Raw genomic sequence first — 14,511 nt, 5'->3', positions numbered from 1 at the left:
CTAGAGATTTCAACAAGTGACTACACACGGAGCAAAATGAGTGAATCTACACTCTAAAATATGTCTATATACATCCGTATATGGTAGTCCATTTGAATTCTCTAAAAAGATAAATATTTAGGAATGGAGGGAGTACTAATTAGTGTAAAAAATGCAGTCAGTCTATGTCCTAGAAAGGGCCATGGAATGTCGGCTCCTCTAGCGACGATGACACTCACAGTCCCGCTACAAGCGAGGGTTCAGGTGCGCTGACGTAGCCCTCTTGCCCCTACACTTACGACGACCCTAACTTTATCGAGGTCATGGAAGGGTTGAAGGACTCCTCGGAGACCGACTCAGAGTTGCAGTATCCGGAGGAGGAGGAGGACAAGGAGAACAGTGACGGCGACAACGACAACTAGCCGACGGTCTGTGAAAAGCGTCCTCGCCCAGATGATGTCGTAGAGGTGGCATTCAAGATGAAGGACTAGACGCCCAGTTCTGTAGCTAGTCTTAATTTGAGAGTCCATAAAATCCTGACTCATGGTCTTACTGAACTTGCAAGAAATGCAGATCTTTTTGTCCTAGCGAACGTCCTAGAAGGATTAGAAGAGATTTTGTACTAACTGTAACTCAGTTGTTTTGATCAATTTATTGATCATTTTTCTCAAACAAAAAAATATTTATTTTATTTTTTAGGGGAAAAGCAAGATTTTTTTATGAAAACAAAAAAGAAACTTCATTGCAATATGCCACTACAAGATTAGAAAAAAAATCGTGTATACGAGGAGTGAGTCCATCCCAGTCCCAGCCCAGCCCATTATCAGACCACACCACACCACGCTCATCCTCTCGCCCTCGCACTAGCCGCCGGCCGTTCCCTCGCCGCCGGCTCCACCACACCGCCGCGGCGCCATGCTCCATCTACGCAGCCGCGTCATCGCCCATCTCGTCTCATGTCCAGCGACCTCTCCCGCATCCCCTCTCCGCCGCCTCATCTCCGCCGTCTCCCCAAGCCCTGCCTTCGGCTTCTCGGTGGAGGAGTACCTCGTCACCACGTGCAGCCTCACCGGACCCCAGGCCGTCAAAGCCTCCGCCAAGCTCTCCCACCTCAAATCACCATCCAATCCCGACGCAGTCCTCGCGTTCCTCGCCGGCCTCGGCCTCTCCGGCGCCGATGTCGCCGCGGTCGTCGCCAAGGACCCGCAGCTCCTCTGCGCCGGTGTGGAGAGAACCCTGGCCCCCAACGTCGCGGGGCTCACCGGCCTCGGTCTCTCACGCTCTGAGATCGTGCGCATGGTCTTGCTCTCCCCTGACAGATTCCGCTGTAAATCCATCATCTCCAAGCTGCAGTACTATTTGCCTCTCTTTGGGTCCTCTGAGAACCTCCTCCGGGCCCTCAAGAGGAGCTCCTACCTTCTCTCGTCTGACCTCGACGGCGTGGTCAAGCCAAACGTCAAGTTGTTGCGGGAGTGCGGGCTAGGTGCTTGTGATATTGCCAGGCTCTGCATAGCTAGGCCATCCCTGCTCAGCATCATCACGGAACGCAGCAAAAACATCATCCCCAAGCTGCACTACTACTTGCCTCTCTTTGGGTCCTCTGAGTACCTCCTCCGGGCCTTCAAGAGCAACTCCTACCTTCTCTCGTCTGACCTCGAGGGTGTGGTCAAGCCCAACGTCACCTTGTTGCGGGAGTGCGGGCTAGGTGCTTGTGATATTGCCAAGTTGTGCATCTCAACACCGAGGTTGCTCACCACCAACCCCAAGCGTGTCCAGGCGATTGTGGCATCCGCTCAAAATATAGGTGTGCCCCGTGGTTCTAGGATGTTCAGGCACGCGCTGCATGCTGTTGCATCTTTCAGAGAGGAGGAGATAGCAGCCAGAGTGGAGTACTTGAGGATCACGTTCAGGTGGACGGATGATGAGGTGGGCTTTGCTGTTTCTAGGGCTCCAATGGTGCTGACGAGGGCTAAGGAATCGCTGCAGCGCACGTCCGAGCTCCTCATCTCCGAGGTGGGGTTGGAACCGGCATACATTGCTCATCGGCCGACACTGCTCACTTTCAGCCTGAAGGGCCGGCTAAGGGCCCGACACTATGTTGTAAAGTTTCTTAAGGAAAATGGATTGCTAGGTCGCAACCGGGATTACTATTCCGCAGTCAAGATAACCGAGAAGGAATTTGTGGAGAAGTTCATATGCCCTCACAAGGAAGGTGCACCACACCTGGCTGATGATTATGCGGCAGCCTGCAAAGATGAAGTGCCGACTAGATTCAGATTTATATGAACCAAGACTGGTCAGAAAATTCATAACTGCATATGACAGGACAAAATTTTTCACTCTTCGTATTAGGCTATTCATTCCTGATTCAGTGTTGTTGGCCTAACTGAATGGTGGTTGGCTGCTATCTATAATTTATAGTATGTCTGTTACATGCTCATTTGGTGGTGCTAATTCAGGATGAAACTGATATTTTTTTTAGGGGAGATGAAACTGATATTTTGGTTTCTGAGTCTCGTTGTGTTCATTGCACTGCTATGAACTTGTACTTTGTCATTTCATATTGACACGCATATTGGAACTAAGAGAGTGAGATCATGGCACTCTACAACTGCTCTGAAGTATCTGTGAGTAGTATTTATGCACACTCTATCTTTACATTCTGAAGTAGCTATCACAGTTTTCAATGCAATCCTCAATCTATCTTTCCATGAAAGAATATTCTCATTCTGGCCATGAAGATGATAATAAGTCTCAAACTTTCCTGTCGAGTTGGACTTCTTTTCCGCGAGAATTCTTTTTGGATTTGCTGATGTCCAGTTGGCCGCAATTTGTTGATCACTGCAGAGGATGCATTTTTGATCTAGTTTGTTAGTTTCTTGCTCTAGCTCTTCTAAGCTGAAAATCTTCATCCTTCCTGTAGTAGCTTTGTTTATAAGTTATTAACCGTTCTAAAAGCATGCCATTTTTTACTAGTAATTTTATCAGTTTATTTTTTTGTTTAATTGTCTCATGTATTTTTGGATGGCTTACTAAATAGCTGAGTAGTAGGGGCCAGTAGCATTTGTGTTCACAGCCTACTTGTACAACACCATGTAACAGATGTTTCGAATGCTCTGGTATTCGACTATTCGTACAGGAGAACAAATCGATTATTGTGTGCTACGGTGCTGAAAAGCAGAGGGCATTTCATACAATAAGGGAGCTTATGTTATGGTAACTTTGAAAAGGGTTATGACATTACCATGTTAATTTCTGCCATATCATTTAGCTTTTGTTCCATAATAGCACTATCTATATTGTACTACTATTGTTGTGAGTAGACTATCATCTGGTGCTTTAATCAATTTTGCATTTTGTTGGATCTTCAGTTGGATGTAAACAGATTGCACGAGTGACACTGCATGTAAACAGTATGCATTATGCAAATTTTAGAGTATTTTGATTCTCCTGTATAAATATCCAATTTAGTTTATTAAAATAGGCATATTTTCATAAAGGTTCACCAAAAGCGAAATGTCATTTTTATAGTGTCACTGTCAGCAGATAAAACTGTTTTACCTTGAAGTGTAAAGCGTACGTTTAGTATCTAACATATGTATTGAAGGCATGTGATGAAATCCAAGTGCAAATGCTAGCTGATTTGCATCATTCTTATTTCTGGAATCTATTTCTCCAACATTTATGCAAATTCATTTAGAGTAGATAAACAAACTTCACTAGTGAGCTACTACATGAAGGCAATGTGCTAGCAGTTGATGATAAGTTACGGATCCTTAGTTAATCCCGAAAATTATAGCATTTATCTCTATGGAGCAGAGATGAAAAAACTCATGGAAGAGGCCATGATGAGCAGTGAGGACGACCAGGAGAACAGCGTCAACTCAGCAAGGTTGTATAACAACTGAAGTTTACACAAAAAGGAGAGCCTTATAATCAGAGATTCAGGGGGTTGGACATGACAATAAATTGACGAGTCTAAAAAAACAGGGGCTCACTGCGTTTGAACGTAGACAGGTGTGGTGCCACGTATGGGGATTCAGTTCAACTAAATAATCAGAGAGAAGACCAAGCAGCACAAGATAGTCCAAACTACAAAAACACATCAAAGTGCCATTTACCCAGACCCTAATAGCTTCGCCGTGGAGGAGTACCTCGTCTCCACCTGCGGCCTCACACGACCCCAGGCCGTCAAGGCCTCTCCGAAGCTCTCCCACCTCAAGTCCCCCGCCAAGCCCGACGCCGTGCTCACCTTCCTCGCCTCTCCGGCGCCGACATAGCCGCCCTCGTCGCCAAGGACCCCCAGCTCCTCTGCGCCAAAGTGGAGAAAACCCTGGCCCCCAACGTGGCGGGGCTCACCGGCCTCGGTCTCCCGCCTTCTGAGATCGCATGCCTCGTCTCGCTCTCCCATAACAGCTTCCGCTCTAGATCCATCGCCTCCAAGCTGCAGTACTACATGCCTCTCTTTGGGTCCTCTGAGAACCTCCTCCGGGCCTTCAAGAGTCCTACCTTCTCTCGTCTAACCTCGACGGCATCGTCAAGCCCAATGTCACCTTGCTGCGGGAGTGCGGGCTAGGTGCTCGTGATGTTGCCAAGTTGTGCATCTCAACACCGAGGCTACTCACCACGAACCCCAAGCGTGTCCAGGCGATGGTGACATGCGCTCAACATATAGGTGTGCCCCGTGGTTCTAGGATGTTCAGGCACGCGCTGTGTGCTGTTGCATCTTTCAGAGAGGAGGAGATAGCAGCCAGAGTGCAGTACTTGAGGAACACGTTCATGTGGACGGATGGTGAGGTGGGAATTGCTGTTTCTAGGTTCCGATTGATGCTCATGAGGGCTAAGGAATCACTGCAGCGTAGGTCTGAGTTCCTCATCTCTGAGGTGGGCTTGGAACCAGCGTACATTGCTCATCAACCCGTAATGCTCTGGTACAACCTAGAGGGACGGCTCAGGCCCCGGTACTATGCTGTCGAGTTTCTCAAGGAAAATGGATTGCTCAAGCGCGACCCCGGCTACGGTACCATTTTAAGGTGAGAGAGAAGGTATTCAGGGAGAAGTTCATATACCCTCACAAGGAAGCTGCACCACACCTCGAAGAAGACTATGCTGCCGCTTGTAAAGGGGAAGTGTCGACTAATTTCAGATTCACACGAGCCAAGAACGGGCTATCATGTAATTGTGTGTTGGTTGTCCATGGTTGTATGACTGTTAGATGCTGGGCTGGTCGTTGCTAACGTGTGATGGAATTGATAATTTGATCCCTGAAGACTGGTATGTAATATTATCACTTCGCAATGGGTTGGTTATGAACTTTCTCGTCCTCATTCATGTTCTAAGCACACGTATTGCAACTAATTAAGTGTGAGATCAGTCCATTCTACAATGCATTAAAATAGTTTTCAAGATCATTCCATTCTACAATGCATGGAAATTTCAGTTTTCAAGTTAGTTGCTGGTGCATTGAGACAATGATCCATATAATGTCTTCTTCGTGTGGGTAATTCACTCCTACTGTTCTATTGATGTTTTTGCAATTCATAGTGGATAATTGGAGGATCAATCTGATGCCCGTCCCAAATATAGGTAAATAGTCTTCTTGGTACGGTCAATTCACCTGCCTTTAGCTTAATCTATTTTTCAGTTATGGTTTGATATAAAAATCATTTTGGTTTTCTCATATGCAGATTCATAGTGATCCATCTTTGCTTTAACTAATGAAATAGGTAGATATTCATTCAATTATGGGAAGTGTCTGGAAGTGAGTTCTCCTCTAGTTGGATCAGAGGTAACCATTTGTAGCAATTGGTCATATTGGAAATACCAACTAGGCTGCATTATGAAATGTGGGGGGCTCCCATATGTACAGATTATCTGCTAAAGAGAGATGACATAACTAAACATCAAACTCTCACTTGGAGGAGGGTTGGCAACTTAGCATCATTTAAGTCCAAGCAATTAAACTTAGGTTTCTCTGTTCATTTTTATGCTGGTAATGTTATTGATACTAGTAACCTTATCGACACAAAGAAGCACTAATTTTGTATTGTGTGTTTGTGGATTTTCATGCTCTGCACGATGGCAAGCATTTCAGAGCTGGCCGTACTTCAACCTATCATACATCAGTGTTTGCTACGTGTCATTTTGCCGTGTTGTTAATGTTCTACTTATTTTACTTGTCAATGCAGGGTTATGGAAAGGCTACTGGGGGTAAAAATTGATTATGTTGGAGAAGGACCTTAAAGATGCATCATTGTTCAACTGCCAACTATTTGTTGTTTCCAGTAAGACACAACCCTGTTGAAGTCTTGCAGTGATTTTTGCTCCTAGGTTTCATTAAGATTTTGTTGCTTTGTTGGCATTGATAAAGGATATTTTGTCGCAGTTCATGCAGTAAATCTATATCATACACTTGTGTGTTTATATGTTTCATCAGGTTTATCTGACCTATATGATGATATCGAAGCCCAACTGTACATTGACCTTGACTTGTTCTGCCCAGTGTAGATGATAAAACAGTTCCCCTTATAAGTTGTGATTGTTTGGATTGCTAGCAGATTCCTCTTTTAGCATTTTCAAATCTCTCATCATTCCTGTGCGTGTATTTAATTCTGTAACTAAAATGGTAGGATGCACAAGTTGACATTTGGTAATTGGCCAAGTAAGCTGTTAAGTTTATTAGTCTACCACTTTTTTCTGATGATGTCTAACTTCTCATGAACTCTTACATTTAGTTTTATATCTAAATTCTGGCTATAGTTTATGGATTTCTCGAACGGTAAAGCACTATGTTAGTATTTCATGAGATAATTTGCCAATAATATATTTGCAGTAGTGTTTGCATTTGTGTCCAACGAGCCAGTGTTGCAATCTACTCCCTCTGTAAAGAAATACCTCTGAGATGACCATGGTGTAGCATAAGACAGGTGGTATTTCATAGTGTAGCATAAGACAGGTAGTGTCCATACTAGATTTACTTTGCTTTCAATGTCAGGTGGTAATGAAGAAATACCTCTGAGATGACTATGTGCGCTTAGGGGATGGGAGTCGAGTTCACTCACAAGAGATGGGCCATCATCCTTTCTAGAAAGACTTTCCTCTGGATATAAAACCTATTTCACAGGATTTGTGATCAAAGTTTGTATTCCAGTCCTGAAAAACTCATTTTTGTATCAATTGAAATAGCTGTAAACCCATAATATTTTTCATGTCAGCTTGGCTAAAAGAGGCTGACTTGCTACAGCTTCCAATTGCCTCCTCTCTCTACTCTGCAGTTCATCGGAATCTTATTGTACTTCATCTATGTCAGTGTTTTAATTTTGCTCCTGATGTGCATATTTTTTTAGAAATCTTAGCAACCTTTCTGGTAGGGGTATTATCATTTCTAATGCTAATGTTTCTCAGAGAAAGTTAGTGTATCTTCAATCATCAGAGTTTAATGTAAAAATCGACTGCATTTAGAATTTTATCATAGCTGTGGGCTAATTCAGTAAAGAAAAGCAGTGAAGCAAGTTAAATTGTAACTTCATACATGCTTAATACCGCACTTGAGACTTGTTGCAAGCATGTGCCTATTGCAGCCTGATGGATACATTATACATTAAGAATTTGTATGACATGGCATTCATCAATGCAGTCACATGAAAATGTGGCTTAAACTTTTGATTGATGCCCCCCGCTCTTTTACCTGTACCCTTGTTTGTTTCTTAATAACTCTGTACTTAGTGTATCAATCTGACTATTGTTTTTCTCATTTCATCTTCCGTAGAGAATTGGAGCGTGTACTTGCAGCCATTGCATATCAATGCAGTCGAAATATAGTAGGCAATCAAGGTGCATTTCAGTGTATGTTTCTTTTCTGATATCTGGAATATATGTTCAGATTATAGTATCTGGAATATATGTTCAGATTATAGTATCTGAAATATATGTTTGCTGCAGTTTGCAGGGTGATATGCTTATGATCTTATGGATGGAAGCCCTAAAGTTGAATTGCCAGGACTTTCACAAGGTTAGTGTACTGCAGGCCTAGATCCTTATTTATGTTACTACAAGCTTACATTTTAGACTGCACCTAAGTTGACATGTTTCTATGGTCTACATTTTGCGGATTGGAGAGTTAGGATCAGCTGGCCCTGAGTGCAAAGAACTTCAAGAAACAACAAAGAGTTGTTAATGGATAATTCAGCCTGCTTGCTCCTCTGTTAGCCAATTGTTTGGAGCTACGAGGGTAACTATTTACTGTATTAAGGTAGATTTCTTTTGCTCTGATAACTAATCAATTTTAACTGATTTTAGTGTGCTAAATCTCTAAATGCAAAAACTGTATCACTGGATATGTTGCCATTCAGAGGTGGTGCTGGAAGGATCAGTGGCGAAGCCAACATAGAGAAGGAGGCGATCGTTTTCGTAGCCGAGGGAAGCAAAAGCATGTGGAGGGGCATTCCTCAGCCTACTGGTACATGTCATTCTTCCAGCAAGCGGCGTCAGTTCCAAAATGAAGATTTGCTTAATTGTGAAAGGATGTTTTGTCTCAAACTCTATATGGTCCAAGATATCCAATCATTTCTCATATTACCTCCGTCCCAAAAAGCTTGTCTTAGATTTGTATAAATTTTGAGTCTAAGCTATCTTCCTTGGTTTGCATCAATCAAGGGTTACATGTAGTTCCTTTTTATGCCCAGCCCGGCAAGGTAGCGGGTATATATGGAAGAAGCTATGGTGTTAATTTGTTATATCATGATTTAAGACCACCAAATGGTTAGACTATTAACCCTCGGTTAGCATGGTATCCAATATGCCTAGATTGACATAAATTGTTGCCTAGATTAATATAAGTTGTTACATTCACAGGCTATCTTCATGCAAACAGAGTTAGGCATTAACAGATGCAAGCTGGCTCTTCCAGATGGCATCTAATCTGTTTTCAGTGGTGTAAAAATGTATCTTCACAACAATATTGAGCTTGTTCTGTAGAATGTAGTCCTTCAAAAAATTGAAGCCAGAGATGTGATACTGGACAGTCTGAATTATCGGCTGTCTAGATTTTTTCTGTCCCAAGAATAGATTGCAAACTGTACCTGCATAGTTACCATTTTTTGTGCACATTATGTTTTGCTTCCATGGTTTGTAGGCTTATGGACTACTACTGTCTTCATTTAGGCATGGATGTGGTTCATAACTTAGTAGTTTATTTTGTTCAAAATATCGGCTGATAAATCAGGTAAGTGGCTGATTAATCCCTACTCGGTGGGTCACCGAGTAGCTGATTAACTGTCATTCGCCTATTAATCCCTTCTTTGCCAGCCGACCAAATAGTTACCAGCTAATGATTTTCTTAAAAAAATATATTTTGCTATCTGTTAGCATCAAAGATGGCAGTGGAATTATATCTTACTTATTTTTCTATGTGAAATTCAGTCTATTCATATATGGTAGTTGATTGATTGATTTGCTGTATTGCTCAAGAGCTTTAGATAGTGGTCCATTTATTCATAGTTAATCATGTAGTTGAGCTATTAAGAATTTATTTAGGATCTTACTTCAAGACATTTTGTGTCACAGGCCACTGTGGTTGTCTTGAAAGATCATCCTCCCTATGTATTAGCAATCTCTTAAATATGCGGGATTTTTTGATCTGCGGGCATGCTCCAGGAACTCCTCATGACAAGTAAGCACCCCTTTGGCTAGGTACTGGTTCTCTTATGCATTGAAGGTTATGTTCTTATTTTGTCAGACTTTGGTATATAATCGGGAGCACTTGGTGCTGTACGAGACAAACTCTTAGTAGTCCAATTCTATCTGGAGAGATTTTCATTTCTATCTGGAGAGATCACTGTCAAGAAGAATTGAAAGACATGGTTCAGAGCAATGATCACATGACAAGATTGCACCATCGATGTAGTTTACGAATTTTGCCATTGCTCTTGTACGCTCCCACACGCTGTAGCGAGACATAACAGGGGACCCCCTAAATTCATTAACCTTTCCTCTCCAATATATGGACGTAGTACGTTCTTCATGAGATAGTTAAAAGACTGGTGCTGTTTTATGCAATGCGAAGATCAGACAGATGATCCCGATACGAAAGCCAAAGCTCTGTTATTCGGTCGTTCCATCCGCACAAAATCAGCAAGGCTCTCTGGTCTTTGGTCCAAGATCCAGCAGTTGGACCAGAGTATTATTAACTATCTGCTAGTGTTTGCCAACCTCTATAGCTTTGTTGAGTACTGCTGTCATTTTCGGTCTCTAGTAATGCAATGTAATAATTACATTACTAAAAAACGCCGCTTAGCTGTAAACAGATGGGTAAAAGCTGGAGCATAAGAGGTATCTAGCGATTTTTTTCTGAAAAATAAAAGGTATCCAAGGAAACTATGTCTAACCAGTCGAATCAAGTAAGGACGAAAATAATCAAAAGTTGCAGTTTTCGGATGAGAAAGGACGAAAGAGAATAAATGAGAGCTATAAAGAGAAGAAAGGGTAGCCGTCCATTGCCATCTACGGCTGAAGACTTGCAATCCAACTCCCCTATATATATACAGCACCTACCAACACCAATCTCCATCCATTCACTCCCTGTCCTCTCCTCGCTTAGCTTTCTTCCTCCTTGGTAGCTCTAGTCTTCTTGCTGTGGGTAGCCATGGCGGCCCCGATGTTGAACCAGCTCAACACCCTCGTGGCCAAAATGTTTGCCGCGGTAAGCTGTTTACTATTTTGGTGCCAATTATATGGAACTTATTGAGGTGGATAGGTAACGCGATATTTGTTGGGGAATTTGATTTTTTTTTCTGTGTTCATTTGGTGGGCTAGGGTTTGCTGGACGATCAGTTCCAGGAGCTGCAGATGCTCCAGGAAGGGAGCGCCCCAGACTTCATCGACAAGGTTGTCACGCTCTTCTGCGAGGATGGCGAGCGTATCATCGGCGAGATCGCCAAGCTGCTGTACACAAGCTTCCTTTCCTTTGCTCGCCCACCCATGTTGTGTGATCCGACCATTAGTGTAGAGTGGTTGGTTTGATTTTTAGCTTGGGGATTTGGTTGCTGTTTTTGCAGGGACAAGCCATGTCTGGACTATCACAAGGTGAGCCATTTTGTGCTTGAACTCAAGGGAAGCAGTGCATGGTGAGCTCTTTTCTTCTTCTTTCATGTCCTCTTTGTATGTGATTGTGCAATAGTATAGGAACTGTGATTGTTTCGGTTCTTCGCGCGCAAATTAGGTGTTTAGCTCGCTGTTCAATACATGGTAAGGTGTCCAATCATCTTGGGGAAGAATTATGGTCTGTTTCATCATTTATAGTGTTTTATGTCGTAGATCTGACAAGGATGGTCCATTTCCTGCATTGGTTGGACGACTCAATGAGTATAGATTGATGTTCTTTCGTATTAGTGCCACTTCTGGTCGACATGCGGAGGGCTGTGATCTGTTGGGCATGTTGCAGTGATTTACCATGTTGATCCGACAAAAATTATCCGTTCCGTACACATTGGGCAGCTCAACAAGTAGATCTTCCCATTTATTTGGGGAGAGGTGACATCCATTTGGCCGTTATACTCATTTAGATTTTGATACGACGAACAATTTTGTCGTCGTACTTTTTGTGATTTAGATACGACAAACTGATTGGCCGTTGTATTGTTCTATGATCTGCATTCGACAAATAGTTTGTTATATTGTTTATGATTTAGGTCAGACAAACAGTTAGGCCATTGTACTGTTGTGTGATATGCATCCGACAAATCGTTTGGCCATTATACTGCTATATTATTTAGATCCGACAAATTGTTTGTCCGCTGTTACCATTTGATGATTTGGATCCGACAAATATGATCTGCTTCCCATAAACCAGACAGCTCAATGAGTACTGTGTAAAGTGGTCCAACCGATTAAGAAAATCCATTCATCCATTGTCATGTTTAATAATTAGATCCAACATCCGCCAAAAAGAACATCATATGTTCCACACACATTAAACGGCTCAAAGATAGCACTTCACATCTCCTTTTTAAAGTGGGGCCTCCTATAATTAATTTGGGTAGGATTATCATATTGTATTTTATGGCCACAACGTTCCATGACATAGATCGGAGAAACATGTCTATTCAGCCATTGTCTTGTTTAATAATTTAGATCTATCAATATGTTCCGCACACATCAAGCGGCTCAAAGAGTAGCAGTTCACATCGTTGGTCTCTTATAATTAATTTGGTGAGGATTACCATACTCTCTTTTATCGTCACAACATTGCGTGACATAGATTGGAGAAACATGTTCCACTGCATTCACATTACATGGATGGTTCCGTACACTCGAGTTGTCTTACATATTCAGGTCAATTGATCCCATTCGAACTAGTTGATAGTTTTGCAAGTTTAGCCCTTTGTGTGATTATTAATATACATTGGTAGTATTATCCTTAGAAACTAATATTATTATGCCCAAACTGTTCCCTTGCCTAATCAAGTTAAGTCCGTGTGTATTGGTTTTTGGTCTATACATGTAGTTCTTATGGAATCAGACGATGTAAACCAATGAGTCATTACCACTTTACATGTAAAATATCTAGCTTATTCAAAGTCATTTATCTTGGATTAGCACTTTCATTACAGAAACTACACATATTTCCTGCTGGATTAATGTTTCATATTGCATATGCTCTGTTGAAATAAATTGCTTTGCTTACACCGGGCTTTCATAGTTGTAGTTGACTTCTTAACTCAGGTACAGATAATAATAGTGCTACATCTATTCGCTTAGGATTGTGAAGTGAAGAGATAGAATTGCGATGTTCATTTTCATTCATTAAAGCGATTTTGTGGGTCTTTCTGATTGTATGCTCTTGCATATTGTAGTATTGGTGCTCAGAGAGTGAAGAACAGTTGCATTCAGTTCCATCAGTGTTGTCAGGAGAAGAGCAGAGATGGGTCAGTACCTTCTATCATTATGTCACACTATTGTATTTTCGATCATTTTGTTACTGAAATCTCATACTGAATGTGATGGCCTAGTGTGCTTTACTCATCTACTGCAACACATTTCCATATTATTAGTGTTAGTATATTTTGATGCAATTGCATGTTCATTGCCTTTGTAAACTACTCATTTTACTCAGCCTTTATAGACACAGATTATGGGCGAATCCACTGAGCTTGTTGGGTTAGGAATATAACTGTGCCAGTACAGTTTTCTAGTTAATCATATCCTTCAATAATGTTGTATTAAATGTAGGAACACTATTCCATGAATGTTTAGAAACAAAAACTGAAACGAAAAGGTGGGTTCTCTTTACAGCATTGTAATGCCCCAATTATCATAGCGTTTAGAGCTATAAAAGGGAAGCTAAGTTTGTCTTCTTCTCTGAATATTGTCTCTGTTAGATTACTTTCTATGGACGCAAGTGTATATCTTGTTAAGCAAGTATGTCCAAAATTCCAGGGTGACATTCATAAAACTTCTAAATAAACTGTTAAGATAATTCTATCAGAGAAAAAAAAATCTGTGGAGGCAAATTGTAATGGGATGAGCATTTTTAGTAGTTATTAATTATTAACATGTTTCTTTCATGAGCTGCTAATTATTAACATGTTTCTTTCGTGAGCTGCAAATGGGAAGGAGTTTCACAAGTTACTGGACTGTTTACCTTGTAGGTGCCTGAACTCACTGGATTCTGTGAGGAACGATTTCTATGATGTGTGCAGCATGTTCAGGCCACATGCTTCAGGTACTACTTTTTAAAAACTCGTCTTAAACTCGTTGTTGCATTACAGTAGTAAAACTGGAATGCGAAGGAGACACTTCTTATCCTAAAGTTTGCTTGATATACCATATGCAATCACCTACATAGTTGCAGAGATTTTTTTTGATATGCGCTAAAACCCAACAAGCCCGCGTCGTTTCTCCTTTGAGTAAAAAATCGAGAATTGGCCTCATAAGCTTGCACAATTTTTACGAAGAGGGATCGGCGCATTCGATACCTTCTCCGGAAGAGGTGCGGCGGATATGTAGGATTGTCGGCGAAGTAGTCTTGCATCAACATCATGTTCCCGAGATGGCGGTTGTGACGATGCAAAGACAGCCGATAGTCGATCCTCACCGTCTCTTGAGGTTTCGATCCTTGACCTCCTTCACGGCTAGGACCGCCACCACCATCTGGTGCCGATGGCGCTCGAGCATCGATTCCATGTCCGAGTCTTCGGACCGACGAATCCTCGAGCAAAAATTGCTCGCAAAGGCTCAACTCCACCTACGGAAAACCGCATCCGAGCTCGCGTCAACGAAATTTCACCTGCGATAGAGCTACAAGAGGTAGAAAAGGGGCTCACTGGGGGCGGCTCGGCGAATCCATGGCGGGCGGTGACTCGGCAGCGTCAATCCATGGCGGTGGCGACCCGGGGGCGGCTCGGCTCAGTGCATCTGGGGAGCCGACGAGTGGACCCGGGTGTAGTGCGGCTCGGCGACTCGATTCTGCTGGCAGAAATGGCCAGAATCTCAAGGGGCGGGCCAGCAGCGATGGTGGCAGGAGGCTGTGGGGAG

General features: G+C 42.5%; 2 protein-coding genes across 2 annotated transcripts; both read left to right on the top strand.

Annotated features, from left to right (window-relative positions):
* Positions 1-826: 826 nt before the first annotated feature.
* Positions 827-2,460, top strand: LOC119326001. Its single transcript, XM_037599715.1, has one exon. The coding sequence runs from the start codon at positions 895-897 to the stop codon at positions 2,263-2,265; it is 1,371 nt and encodes a 456-aa protein (XP_037455612.1). The 5' UTR covers positions 827-894; the 3' UTR covers positions 2,266-2,460.
* Positions 2,461-9,659: 7,199 nt separating this feature from the next.
* On the top strand, positions 9,660-13,738 carry LOC119324711 (histidine-containing phosphotransfer protein 1-like). Its single transcript, XM_037598484.1, has 5 exons — positions 9,660-10,678; positions 10,792-10,922; positions 11,034-11,102; positions 12,831-12,902; positions 13,626-13,738. Exons 1-5 carry the CDS (start codon positions 10,622-10,624, stop codon positions 13,711-13,713), a joined length of 417 nt encoding a protein of 138 aa, XP_037454381.1. The 5' UTR covers positions 9,660-10,621; the 3' UTR covers positions 13,714-13,738.
* Positions 13,739-14,511: the final 773 nt, after the last annotated feature.

This window comes from Triticum dicoccoides, chromosome 6B, assembly GCF_002162155.2.
Source record: "Triticum dicoccoides isolate Atlit2015 ecotype Zavitan chromosome 6B, WEW_v2.0, whole genome shotgun sequence".
Taxonomy (NCBI): Eukaryota; Viridiplantae; Streptophyta; class Magnoliopsida; order Poales; family Poaceae; genus Triticum; species Triticum dicoccoides.
This window is presented reverse-complemented; position numbering and strand designations above follow the sequence as displayed.

Bases quoted from the DNA above. Each gene is read 5' to 3' on its own strand.
- LOC119326001 (XM_037599715.1), top strand. From the start codon at position 895: ATGCTCCATCTACGCAGCCGCGTCATCGCCCATCTCGTCTCATGTCCA.
- LOC119324711 (XM_037598484.1), top strand. From the start codon at position 10,622: ATGGCGGCCCCGATGTTGAACCAGCTCAACACCCTCGTGGCCAAAATG. The intron at 10,679-10,791 runs GTAAGCTGTTTA...TTGGTGGGCTAG, and splicing joins TGGCCAAAATGTTTGCCGCG to GGTTTGCTGGACGATCAGTT. The intron at 10,923-11,033 runs GTACACAAGCTT...CTGTTTTTGCAG, and splicing joins GGCGAGATCGCCAAGCTGCT to GGACAAGCCATGTCTGGACT.